The sequence below is a fragment of the Mixophyes fleayi genome, chromosome 10 (assembly GCF_038048845.1).
Source record: "Mixophyes fleayi isolate aMixFle1 chromosome 10, aMixFle1.hap1, whole genome shotgun sequence".
Lineage (NCBI taxonomy): Eukaryota > Metazoa > Chordata > Amphibia > Anura > Limnodynastidae > Mixophyes > Mixophyes fleayi.
In genome coordinates this window covers 89,867,551-89,880,918 of record NC_134411.1, presented here as the reverse complement: position 1 = coordinate 89,880,918, position 13,368 = coordinate 89,867,551, and the positions used below count along the sequence as shown (strand labels likewise).

General features: G+C 40.6%; 1 protein-coding gene across 3 annotated transcripts in view; it reads right to left on the bottom strand.

Moving 5' to 3' along the window:
• NFAT5 (nuclear factor of activated T cells 5) overlaps window positions 1–13,100 on the bottom strand; it is a 62,350-nt gene extending 49,250 nt beyond the window's left edge. For 2 of the 3 annotated variants that reach the window (XM_075189105.1, XM_075189107.1), the window contains exon 1: window positions 12,677–13,100. In XM_075189105.1, the coding sequence (XP_075045206.1) occupies window positions 12,677–12,767 (91 nt within the window). In that variant the 5' untranslated portion in view covers window positions 12,768–13,100. Of the gene's footprint in view, window positions 1–7,179; window positions 7,382–12,676 lie in introns of those variants that run through there. The other variant, XM_075189106.1, reaches the window with a different exon arrangement.
• Between the last annotated feature and the right edge of the window lie 268 nt (window positions 13,101–13,368).

The window sequence follows — 13,368 nt, the reverse complement described above, 5'->3', positions numbered from 1 at the left end:
TCTCTAATACATGCAATATACTAAATGGATGACCAGTTACAAGTGTATCTATAGTAAATAGTCACTATAAATATCGACTTCGGCTACTGAGAAAATGTAACTACACTGATTATATTATCATAGGGTAGTGTGATATGATAAAGAGCAGAAAAGGTGATCATCACAAATAAGGATCCCCAACTGCTCTCCCAACATGTGTTTTGAGGATAGTTTCCTCAAGGGGATATTTAAACATAATAAAAGTTATTTACAAACAAGTTGCACATCCATACTAAAATCATGGCCACCAGATATTTGTTCACTAAAGGTAGTTTACAAAAGTGCAAAACAAACTGGCAGGGCTTTCATGCACCTGCACATGCACTTCTCCACAAAAATAAGTGTTTTCTTCTAATCATAAGCACAGATGACATAAGCACTGTGGGAGGTGAACATTTTGCACTTTTGCTCTCTAAATGGCTCTAGACAGATAAATTGGTTGCTATGGTTTGCTAGTATTTTACAGCAGGTTTGCAACTTTGAGCAAAGTGTATAAATAATCCTTGCAGGCTCCCCTCTTCTTTTACAGAGATCTGACAGATAATTGTATGAGACCAGCTTGTGGCCCAAACGATATATGTGCTATGAACAAGAACGGGTAAATGTATTGCTAAAGCAAATTAAATAAAGTACAGATCTCCGCTGCAGAAATGTCGCTCACGCAGACTGACCATTTTCTTACAGAATAACACTATTTTAAGGGCTGAAACTTAAGTATACGTGTGGAACACGACTAGTAATAGGTTTTTCTCAAAACGTGAATGGACTCTTTCATCTTTGGCATAACATCTCAACCTTGCAGAGCGCACATTTCATCATATACTAAAATGTCCATCTCAGCATTCAAATCCCCCAGATAGCCTATTCACAGCTGTGCACATCTGACCGTGGAGTCGTACGGTTAATAGTTTTTTGATGAGGGGGGGGGGCAGAACCACTGTGTTCTAGCGTAATAGCCGCTACACAATGCCATCTACTACAATGGCCCGACGGAGGGGGCCGTGAGGGAATATGTGGAGCCAAGCGCCAAGCTTAAACAACTTCAAAATCTCATGTTTCAAACCAATGGATCAGTTCACACAGCTCCTGCCAGAGTCCTGCATCTGGCAAGAGAAGAACATCCCATTAACCCTTCCTGTGACCGGCTTAATCTCGAAAGAGCATCTTTCATTTTTTAAAACTCCTCAGGTTTTTTGCAATGACACACATGAACAATTGTAGTTTCGATAGTAACACACACTGATATAGATACCTAAAAGGGAATTAAGCTCAAATAAAATGTTAATCATCTGAAGCAAAATCCCTAGAATAGGAGCTATGCAACCGGTCACCGGAAAAGCTGGAAAATGGGCAAAATTAATGTTAGTGACTAACGGTAAAACTGCAGCAGATTGTGAATCTCTCAGGCAAAGCTTCTGAGTCGCTCTTCACAACCAGAAAATGCACTTTAAGCACACAACATGTTTTATCCTTAACGGTGCAAAAGTATGGGAAGTGAAAGAATAAAAAAAAAGGGTTCATAGTTCCTGATACTCTCAAAAACAGATGCTCTACAAAGCTCTGCTGTGCCAATTACACACGCATTAAAACCTTGCATTTACTGGTGGTTTTTAACGCTTGTAAAAGCATACAAACAAGTATGGGAATAGAACCCATTAGTTCCCATGACCCAATACCCACTTCCGCTTGAAGCTGTAGTTGGAAGAGGTGGAGGCCGTGTTGTTTGGACACTGGCTGCTTTATTCACTGACGCTCACCTTTAGAGAATGTGCGGGGGTCAACAGAGTGTCCTCCACTGACCACAGGAGCTGGTTACACACGTAATCACGTTAAGAAAACATCAGTAGGTAACAGAGGTGGAACTAGTGAGCTGTGGGCTCTGATGCAGAGAGGCGGAGAGGAGGGAACCGGTGCCCCCAACCATCTGCATCTGCCATACAGTGGGCCCTATTATCGCCACGGGGCCCCAGTGCACGGCACCTGTGGCACCAATGATAGCTCCGCCACTGGTGGGAAACCATCCTACACCTAGCTAAAAAAGACTTTACAGAGATAAAAGGGGGAGGGACCAAAATACATGGCTCCGGGTAAAAGGGTGGGGATTTAGTCAACATAAGCAGAACTGCAATATAGTTTGACCTGCTGACAGAGGGGCACAGGCAGTGGTAGCACTACATTGGTCCGGCAGGTACTGTGCACCGGGGCCCATGGAGATAATGGGGCCCTCCTCCCCGCACCAGGGCCCACAGCTTGCTAGTTCCACTTCTGAGCACAGGCCATCCACAAACTACATATAAACAGTGCCCCTAAAATCTCAAAAATGAGATACAATTCAAAATTTCCCTTGACTAGTTAGTAACCAAAAAGCGTCACCTACACATGGGATAATTATGATTTTATCCGGCTAAGTGGGAAAGAAATTTATTTTATTTATTTTTTTACGCTAACTTGATACACCAACATTAAATATTTCAAAATAGACAACATAAATATATTTACACTTTGCAAAAGCTGTAGAGTTTTTTCTTTATTCACCGTTTAAAGGTCTGTGTAAACTCCAGAGCGATCCATTGCACGACAAAACAAAGGCTCCTTTATGGCTAGCTGATTTCATGAGTTTACACTGAAATCCCCACCGAGTGTGTATGTATATATAGAACTATATTGTGTGTATTCCCCCTTTGGCAGTGAGCAGGTTGAACAGCAATAGGTATGGTCCTTCAGGTATCCTCACTAGAGCTTTGTGGGTTGGAGGAGCTCAGTAATAGCCTCTATGCTGGAGACTGCATTTTTCTAGGCTGCTAAGATACTTTGGAGTTTAAACCTACGTCAGACCAGCTTAGAAAGGAGTTTGTGATCTAGGAGGGAAGCCTGCGGCCGGATTAATTTCATGCAAATACTAATGCAGTTCCAAGCCCTGTGACATTAAAATGGCAGCTAAGAGTCACGTGCTTCATGCTAAAACATTCATCCACCCCCCCACCCCACCTCTCTCTTCGTGGTGTTGACAGGACAAGCATACACAATGCATTTGTACCCAAAAATAACTCAGCCCCTAGCTTTGGCATCTACGTGAATGGACCTGCCAAGGGTTTTCAAGAAGTTGGCACTGTTGCTACAATCAAAATGCTGTCACTTCCAAGGGAAACCACTAGATCCCGTCCTCTCTGTGACCTCACATGTCAGAGTCACGTTACTGCGAGATCAAAAGCTCCCTGAACTTGATGCCTCACAGAAAACAAATAACAAAAAAAAAAAAAAAGGCTACAAGTCCAGGGACGCCTCCGAATGTGCCAAGCTGGCCATCTGCATTGTGAGGGATCGCTTTGTCCTCACAAACCCTCCGCTGCTAGAACTCCTCCTCGTACAAACCAAGGACAGCAGGCAGAGTGAATGACCTTGACAAATCCCATGGTAACAGATATGCATTGCAAGTGCAACAAACGCCAGTCACCTGAAACACCTGTTCATCTCATGGTTTGAGGAAAATTCAAGCTTTCAGAATGCACCATAAAACTTACCGAGAATAAATAAAAAAAACTCAGAATGCCACTTTGTGTCAACAAACTTTCAATGACAAACTCCCATAAAATCTGAAAGAACATTCAAAGAATGGTCAGACCTGAAGATACATTCACAAACTAAATTGTATCGCACATTGATTTTAAAAAAAACCTCAATGTTATGCACGTTCAGGCTTCGTTAACTAAAAGTTTTTCTAAAATAAGCAACTCTGAACAGACAACTTCAGATATTTGGATATATGCATCATTTAAAGCAGGCCTGTCCAACCTGCGGCCCTCCAGGTGTTGTGAAACTACAAGTCCCAGCATGCCCTTCCAGCTATGAACTGGTTGTCTACCGGCAAAGCATGCTGGGGCTTGTAGTTTTACAACATCTGGAGGGCCGCAGGTTGGACAGGCCCGATTTAAAGCATATCAGTTGCCTAGACGCAGTGAAGACAGATATTTTGAGGGTGGAGCCAGTCATGAGAACGCAGCCTACAAATTAGCTAGCAACCATTCACCTCGCTGAGGTATGAAGGTGATGTAGCCATTTTGCGGGCTGAACCTAATATAAAAAGAGCAGCCAATCAACACACTAGGAAGTAGTGACACAAAAGTACCTCAGTCGTATGGCTACTTTCCAGTAAATTGGTTGGCTGCATTTTCAAAAGCAACAAGTGCTTTTAAAAAAAAAAAACAACAACTCTTACATTTTGCCAGTCTGGTAACGTTATTTTGATATAACGCGCAAGTACGGGTTTCATCCATTTTTTAATTTATGCATGTCAGGAAAACTTGCACAATGAGGGAGACATATTAACATGCAAAGCTGAAAAGCGACAGGTAGCAAAAGTGATATCAATGTGTAAAACTTAAGCAATATTATATAATGCAGCAAATATTGCACTAAAAAAATCTAGCATTTGAAACATACCTTTAAAAAGATAATGTTACAAACAAAAATATACAACCATTTTTTATCAATCCACAAATGTCAGTCTTTTTACAACTGCAAATGTTATGCTGTTTATTTTATTTTTTGCACTACGGTAACATTGGTGGAAATAAACATTACAAACTGATGCAAGAGAGAGCTCCTAACTGTTAAGAGTTTACAATCTACAGAATTTTTGTTACAAGAACATGGAAACCAAAATGGTCACACGTATCCTTATAATCCTTTGGGATTATATATGATTTTGCAGATCACTGAGCGTTAAACAAAAATCATACCTAAAATGAAAGCTCCTATTTCTAGCCATTACTGATCTTGCCAGCTGAACATCGGAAGGTCAACATATTTAATGCACAGAAGCATTAAATAAACAGAACTACAGACATTTTTTTTAAGCAAACATTTTTTCTATTAACATTTTAATGATAAAAAAAGGAACAGCAAACTAAGCAAATTAGTTCAGGTTTAAACAAAGGAGTATAAAGTTAAAAAGTAAACAGAAATAATTAAAACTATTCAAATAAGGCATTACCAACGGGAAGGAAAGTATGGCCAAGCAGAAGAGAGCAAAGGGGAGCCCTCATTAGATCATTTATATTTACTAAACTGCGGGTTTGAAAAAGTGGAGATGTTGCCTATAGCAGCCAATCAGATTCTAGCTGACATTTTGTAGAATGCACTAAATAAATGACAGCTAGAATCTGATTGGTTGCTATAGGCAACATCTCCACTTTTTCAAACCTGCCGTTTAATAAATCTAGCCCGTAGACTTCTAGCTTGTTGAACATCAAGGTGCCAAACCCTACAGAGATGAGATGCACAGCCAAGAAATATAGGTATATAATGTATTTCATAAGACAGGTATGGATGTCCTTGTTACCCAGATAAGCAGAAACATGTTCTGAGAATAGAGTGTCCATACATATTTGCTACAGCCAAGTCCCTTCATGGGCAATCTCTTAAATTAGTGTGGACCTGCAAGAGATAAGACAAGCATGGGGACTGAACAGCCATATCTGTACAATTTGGCCACCAACGAGAGTCGCCAAACTGCAAACACATTGCTGTGAACAACCAAACCACAATTGTGTGCAGACAACTGAAGTTTTCATGTCTCCGCTTGGACGGCTTCAGCAGTTGCAAAGTCCCTGGAGATGTTCCACAGATCTTGTGGTGAACTCAGACATTTTGCAAAGAGCTGAAGATCATTCCACAGTTCCCTTCACAGACTTGACCACGGATTGGAGACTATAAAGTACCCTATGCAAGTAGGCTCATTGCAGCGATTATGATACTGTAAGACTGTAAAACTAAGAAAACTTTTACAGATCACTATAACTATATAAGTTGTACATGAAATAAACTAAAATATGAATATATAAAATATATTCTCTAGGAGTAACACATTCTTTAGCATTACTAAGGTCAAACTACTTCTAGGTAACAGGTGGCAAGAAAATAATAAGGAAGAATATCATTGGGAGACCTCTAACTTTACAAGTTAATTTTGTACTAACCAGAACTAGCCAAACAAGAAAGTTTGTAATGTTTAATGTGAAAGTAGCAGGTTATTCATCTCACAAATAAAGACATATATATATGCACTTTACATAACTGAATGATAAGCTTTTCACAGCAGGTATTTCAATTTAAAAAAGTTTGCCTTTAGGCTTGTTGCATTAATTACCAGGATCTAAACTATTTATGTTATATTTGAATGGATATGGACCAACGCAAAACCAAAGTCCTCTCTTGCCCTACACTAGGCAAAAACACTATTTCCATGCAACCACCAAGCAAATATTGAATTTATTTATTAATTTAAGGTTAAAACTTGCAAATCAATTGCATGTAAAAATTATTTAGCAACTACTACTTTCTTACATGTATCAGGTTATTCATTTGTGTACTAGGCTCAACATGATTTAAGCCCTTAGCTATGGATTAGACACCTGTAAAAATGTCCTATGCAATACTTGTACACCTTTGCTATGCTATCTCTGTGGCAGATCAAAGAAAAACATGCCAGCATGAAAATATCTAGGTCTATTCTACTACATAAGCATTGTTTTAGAATATGCATTGTCAATACTACACAATTAAGTTTTTAGTTTTGGACAAAAAGTACTCAAATGTCAAATATACCAATGCCTGGCCACCCAGAAACCTGAAGTAAGAATACAGGCATAGAGCTAGCACTTAAGTACTAATAATACAATGATATCTGCTCTGCTTGTTTGAGATTTACATTAAAGACACTATTCAACACACCTCAGGTTAAGGACCAGTAGCTCTCCAGCTATAGTGTACTACAAGTCCCAGCATAGCCTACCTGCCAAGGCATGCTGGGACTTATAATAAGACATAAAGAGCCACAGGTTGCCTAGCTGTGCAATGTACACAAGCTTACAATACACTATAGAAGTGATATGTCTGCTGTGGAAGGACAGCACAGGTCATGCTGTGATAGAGTGCAAGCTCTTGAGACAAGTATTAGGCCCCCTGTGCAGGTCACACTGTTAAACACCCCCCCAACACTAGCCAAGAACATTATTCCTTTCCCAGAATCCTTCACGGCAACCAAAGTATGACCCAAAGCGCGGCCGGAGCCCAGAGAACCAGTGAGGGTCCAGTCACCCGTCTGCCCCCCACCTCCAGCTGCCCCCGGGCCCCGCTCACCTCTGGAGTATAAGGATTTCGGCGACTCAAGGTCAAGGTCGGCGCTGAGCAGGGAGATGAAGTCGGAGGGCATGGCCGCTCGGGCCGGCGGGAGGTGCGGGCTCAGTCCGTTAAGTCCCCGGTCTTTGCTCCGGTTTTGCTCACACAACACTGACAGGAACCGACGGCACGCCCCCCTCCACTGGCAGCACACTGCGCAGGCGCGGGGCGGAGCCTATCTGCTGACAGAGCCTGTTCCGTGGAGAGGGGGGGCGGGGTTTAAGCGCTGAGTGGCAGGTGAGGGTTACCATGGCACGGACGTGAGCAATAACGCGGTGGTGACGGTAACTAAGGGCGGAGCTACTCCCTTGACAGGCAAGAGACTCAGCTGTGGGCGGAGTGAAAAGATGACGTAAAAATGACCACACCCATGGGAGGTGGGTAAATGACGGTAGGATGACGTCATCCGCTGGGCAGGGTTACAGCATGTGCTATTGATGGCTCGATGGGGCATTTGATTGGCTGCAGCCTGACTGTGTTTGTAGGGCTCCTGCCAATCATCAGCGAGGATGCAGGAAACGCCTATTACTAGGCTGAGTGTGTCAGACCCTATTCTATGTATTAGTATTTGTATTATTCATAATATTATATATATTATTACTAACATATACTATTACTAATACTATAATAAAATAATAATAATATAGTATAACCTCTATATTATATACTGGAAGCAAATATGTACTGGAAGCAACAATATTCTCATCCACATTTTTTGCAATCCCTTTTTCTATTCAACACAGTAACTTTCTGTCTCCCACCTCTTCATACAATGCTGCTATATTGGTATTGGTGATTGATGCAGCTTTTAAGAGCAGCCTTCCTCATTGTGGTCTCTCAGGCTTGCCATCCCATATAAATAGAGTATTTTTATTTTTAATAAAAAAAAAATATTAATACTACTGGCCCCTAGCATCCCTTCCTGACGTGTTATTAGGTTATGTAAATGTTTAGGGGCTTATTCATAAACCTCCAATCCGGTTTAAATCCCCCGAAAAGTTTTCTAGGGATTGCTGCATTTGCAAATTTCAAGATTATTTATTAATAGAGGATCGGAGTAGATATCTCCGATAACTGCTGTGGGGAGTACGACTTTGCCATATTTATCAAGCTCCGAAAGTCGGAGCTTAATCCAGGTAGCTAACGCCATCTGAAGATGACATTAGCCGTTATGAGGAGAGCATCGCAGGAGATTGGTACCGCTGTCCCAGATATTCAATTTTAATAAATTGCCATGTTAATTAATTTTTATCATTACAACAGGAAATGAAACACGAGCAATTTCCGATTGTTCATATATAGACCCGTTAGTCAAAAGTAAAATTAGAAGCATGATCTGAAGGAGACTGAGGTAGGATTTTGGTCGACCACCATTCAAAGGCGCAAATCTGCACTGCATCTATAGCAACCAATCAGCAATTAGCAATTAATTTTTTGTATAGAACAAGAATGTATGCAAATCTCTGATTGTTGTATGGTTTTAGAGCAGATTTGCACCTTTGATTAGTTTCAGTAAATCCTGTGTTTTGGACCTATTCACCTGTCCCTCTGTCAGACTCCTGTGGGTCTCTGAACATTGGTTCTGTTGTGTGGAATTTTATCTCCCGCATTGTCATTTAAAGGTATTTGTTTCTTTTCCGCATAATAGAATCCACTGTGTATAATACAGATTAGATTGTTTTGGAAGTTTCTTTGTGTTTATTTTTGTAATCCCTTTTATACTTTAGATTGTAAACTCTTGTGTGCAGTGTCATCATTCACAGTGTTTCTCTATGCCTATTAATTTTTTTAATATACTTACAAATGTTATAATGGCTTTTATATTTTGCTTACTCTGTACCGAACCGCAAGAGCATTGGCATCATAAATGTCCATATTAAAGGGTTTGTCCACCTACAGGTTAAAAACAAACTTGACCTCGAACCGGACAGACAACGGTTTGACCTTGAACCGGCGCACCATTCTTATGCTTAGTGGAAACGATGTAAGTGGATAATCTCTTTAATAATATGTCAAAGGACCTTGATGGTAGAAGGAATTAGAACCTGGATAGTTTGGAACCGCATTTGTAACCTGCAACATGAACAATTAATTTGAATTTACAGATTGGCTGATGTACCTGTTACCAGGTGCTTTCAGTCTCAACATATATAATTTAGCTGTCTCTTTGCACCAGATGCAAATTTAATGAACCAATGTGTGAGCTGGACACTAGCAGGAAAGTGATATCCTGTCAGTGATCTTCTCACTTTCTTCTCTGTACCCGTTTTAGGTTGTATTAGTGCAGTGAAATTACAGAATCCTAGAGTCAGATTTATGAATGGTGTCAATGTTCTTACAATACTGTGCTACTTTTTTAAAGTACATTTTTTTGCATTCATTACCTATGCTGTCTATTTTAAGAGACACTCTGCTTAAAAAGGATCTTATCATCGTCATCAGCAGCTATTTATATAGCGCCACTAATTCTGCAGCGCTGTACAGAGAACTCATATCAGTCCCTGCCCCATTGGAGCTTACAGTCTACATGACCCCAGTGCTGTGAGGCAGAATTGCTAACCACTAAGCCACCATGTGAATCAGCCTGGTCCTGGTACACTTCTAACATTATTAGCACTGTATAAATTGGTGGTGCTATACGAATGGTAATAAATAATACATTTCTATTTTTAAATGTTAACGTTTTATTATCATTGATGCCGGATGCAATTTAAATTTGGCCCCATAGCAATCAGTAATATATTATAGAAATAAAGTTATTTTTGCAAAATAACTGATCCCTGCAGAACTTGATTGGTTGCTATGGGTAACACCTCTACGTATCAAAACGAATGGACCACGTTACAAGCACCATGTGTATGGAGTCTGAGACCTCTAAACCATTGCTGAACTAAATCAGCTGTCCCTCGTTCCAGCCAAATTAGTTTATTTTTGGTCTGACTACCTGTACTTATTACATGCCTCACAATAGCTACTATTGGAAAATGGGACAACATACGGTAGGTCACGACCCCTAATCTATACATGTCACGCCCTTTTTGGCCTCTGAAAATGTGGACTGTTGGGAAGCATGTTTCTTTCTACATAATAGAATCAGGGCAAGGGTACTTTGGGTACTGTGCAATCACACTTAGCTCCATGAACTGATTGGAGTCAAAACAAGGAAAACCTTTTCTTTAATTCATATTTTGTACCCAGTCCTCCAGCTTTCTTTTCAGTTCCAGTTATTACACCTGTTATAATTTACCCTTCATCATCATCAGCTATTTTTATATATATATATATATATTTAATTCTGCAGCGCTGTACAGAGAACACACTCACATCAGTCCTTGCCCCATTGGAGCTTACAGTCTAAATTCCCTAACACACACACACAGACCGAGAAAGACTAAGGTCAATTTAATAATAGCCAATTAACCTACTAATATGTTTTTTGAAGTGTGGGAGGAAACTGGAGCACCCGGAGGAAATCCACACAAACACGGGGAGAACACAGTTCACAAAAACTTGCAGAATTAAAACCGTTTTAATGTATGGGGTCCAACCTAAGTCTTGTCGTCCACGACAAGGCAGTAATTACTCTATAGACCAACAAGGCAAATGCCTTTGCAACTACATTTTTTTCCCATTAGCAATAACCGAGATTGGGGTAGTTGGATGGATGAGCATGTGGGGAGGACAATAAGGAAATTTGGGTGTACTCCTAAAGCTTAGGGCAGTGTTATCTGTAACTTTGGTCCTGCCCCACGGTTGAGCGGCTACACACAGAGCCAAGGATTTCCTATCCCCAATATAGTATGAAACAAGGACAGATACAGTGAGTTAAATGTACAGTAAAAAAATCAAAACAATGCAAATCAAGGACAAGTAAAGGCATTTATGTAACGCGCAGTAGTCTATGATACTCAATTAAAGTATATCAGATATAGACACCTATCTGCTTATAGGTAAGCGAGTGGTACATTGAACTAGGAGCACATAAGTTATCTCCCAACATCTCACAGTGTTGAGTTTCGGCTTAGAACACGTCAGCGGTCTTAATCACAAACATTACCCTGTCCAGATCTTATCTATCTGTCTGAACATCCCATCGTCAGACTGGTGTGAGGGGCTTTACAGGAAGACATAACTGAATGATATGTAGGGACAGAGCGAGAGGCAAACTCACTGGGGTGCAGCAGTTGTAGTCGTATATTCATTTAATTGCAGGTAATTAACAACATCTAAAATAAAAAGAACAACCTGTCTGTCCAGTTTTCTGGTATTGCACATTGGAAATACGTCACTGCCCTGACAGATGCTGAAACAGCTCTTAAGTGGGGTCTCTATGACAGGAGAGAGGCGCAAAACCCAAAGGTTTGTCCATGAGCATTGCCCTCTATTATGAAATGGTTGAGTCCAAGAAGTCCACTGGTGTTTGCCATGGTAATCTCTTATGGCAGAAATATAGTGGTGCTGACATCTGATAACATGCATTATACAGTATGAGGGTCTCATAGGAGGGGGATGTCTTCAAATACGGTGCCACAATAAAATCCTATCGCTTGTACTTAGGCTCATCAGGGTCCCTCCATAGATGGGACGGCCAAACATCTTTTTTTTTTTTTTTTTTTTTTTAATATAGGCTGCTAAAGAGAATAATACTGCAGAATTACACAGGTTTGAGTCAAAGCCCCCAGCAAGCATTTAAAGTTTAAGTCACGTCACCCATTCATGAAGGTCAACACAGGCCATTGGACATTGGGAGGGTATATTTACTAAACTGCAGGTTTGAAAAAGTGGAGATGTTGCCCACAGCAACCAATTAAATTCTAGCTGTCATTTTGTAGAATGTACTAAATAAATGATAACTAGAATCTGATTGGTTGCTATAGGCAACACCTCCACTTTCACAAACCTGCAGTTTAGTAAATCCAGCCCTGGGAATCTAATCTATCAATAAAAGTCTAGCAATGAGTTAGCATTTTGCACAAGAGGAGACTTACTTTGGTGAACAAGGAACTAGGAGAAAGTTAAAGTGGCTACATATAGATAATTCCCCTATGGCTAGCCGTAGTGCGCAAAAGTCTACAAAGACTAGAGAACGTTTAAAATGTTTTAGCTCATTCACAATATTGAAATGTATCCTTGTCATCTATATTAAATGCAAAATATCTAGTAAATGACTACTTTTGCATCAGTCTCTTCTCTAAGTTATCTTTAGTCTCTGAAAACTTTTTTTGTATCAATTCTAAGGGCTAGATTTACTAAGCTGCGGGTTTGAAAAAGTGGGGATGTTGCCTATAGCAACCAATCAGATTCTAGCTTTCATTTATTTAGTACTTTCTACAAAATGACAGCTAGAATCTGATTGATTGCTAAAGGCAACATCCCCACTTTTTCAAACCCGCAGCTTAGTAAATCTAGCCCTAAGTGTTCCAGGAAATGTTACAATTATGTTTTTATATACGCTTACCTCTCCGCCTCACTCCAGGAACGAGACCACCGTGTCGCCATCGACTTGCAAGCCGTGGAGCAGTGTAGATGTCCTCGGAGAGGGAGCGCATAACGCTGCTGACTCCTGTGCCACGGGACGCTTGTCAGCTTCTCTAGGTCACAGCAATGTTTTGGAATCAATAAGACTCTTTATGTTGTCTCTGAAATACAGGAACAGCAACCCCTTCAGCTTCTCACGAACAGATTCCTGATCGGTTCGGTTATTTTGGCATTTGCACAGTAGCACTGTGTTAAACCTGCGACTGCCCTCCCTATACTTTGGATATAGAGGGTCAGATGTTTGTCCGAGTAGGTCACACAGCAGTAGTCTCAAACCCGCTTGTTGCAGCTTATGCGAGCCAGGAGCTGTGGATCATTAAAGAGAATTCCTCTCTGCTACTCTGCCTAAACCTGTCTGGCAGCTCACAAGCTATGTCCTTCCAAGTTAAACACGTTGGTCCTTCTTCCTTTTGTGTTTGCTAAAAATTAACTCCTTGCAAAACACTGTCATTTGCAAGAGAGGCTCTCTGAATGTCAGTCAACTGGTTTCATGTCATCCACAGTAGCTGGTAAAAGGCCGTTCAGTAATTGTTAGGACACCGGGAAGACCTTGCACAGACTTATTAAAGAGCAGCGTATACAAAGATTGAGGTATGCTGTTGCTTGAAGGTA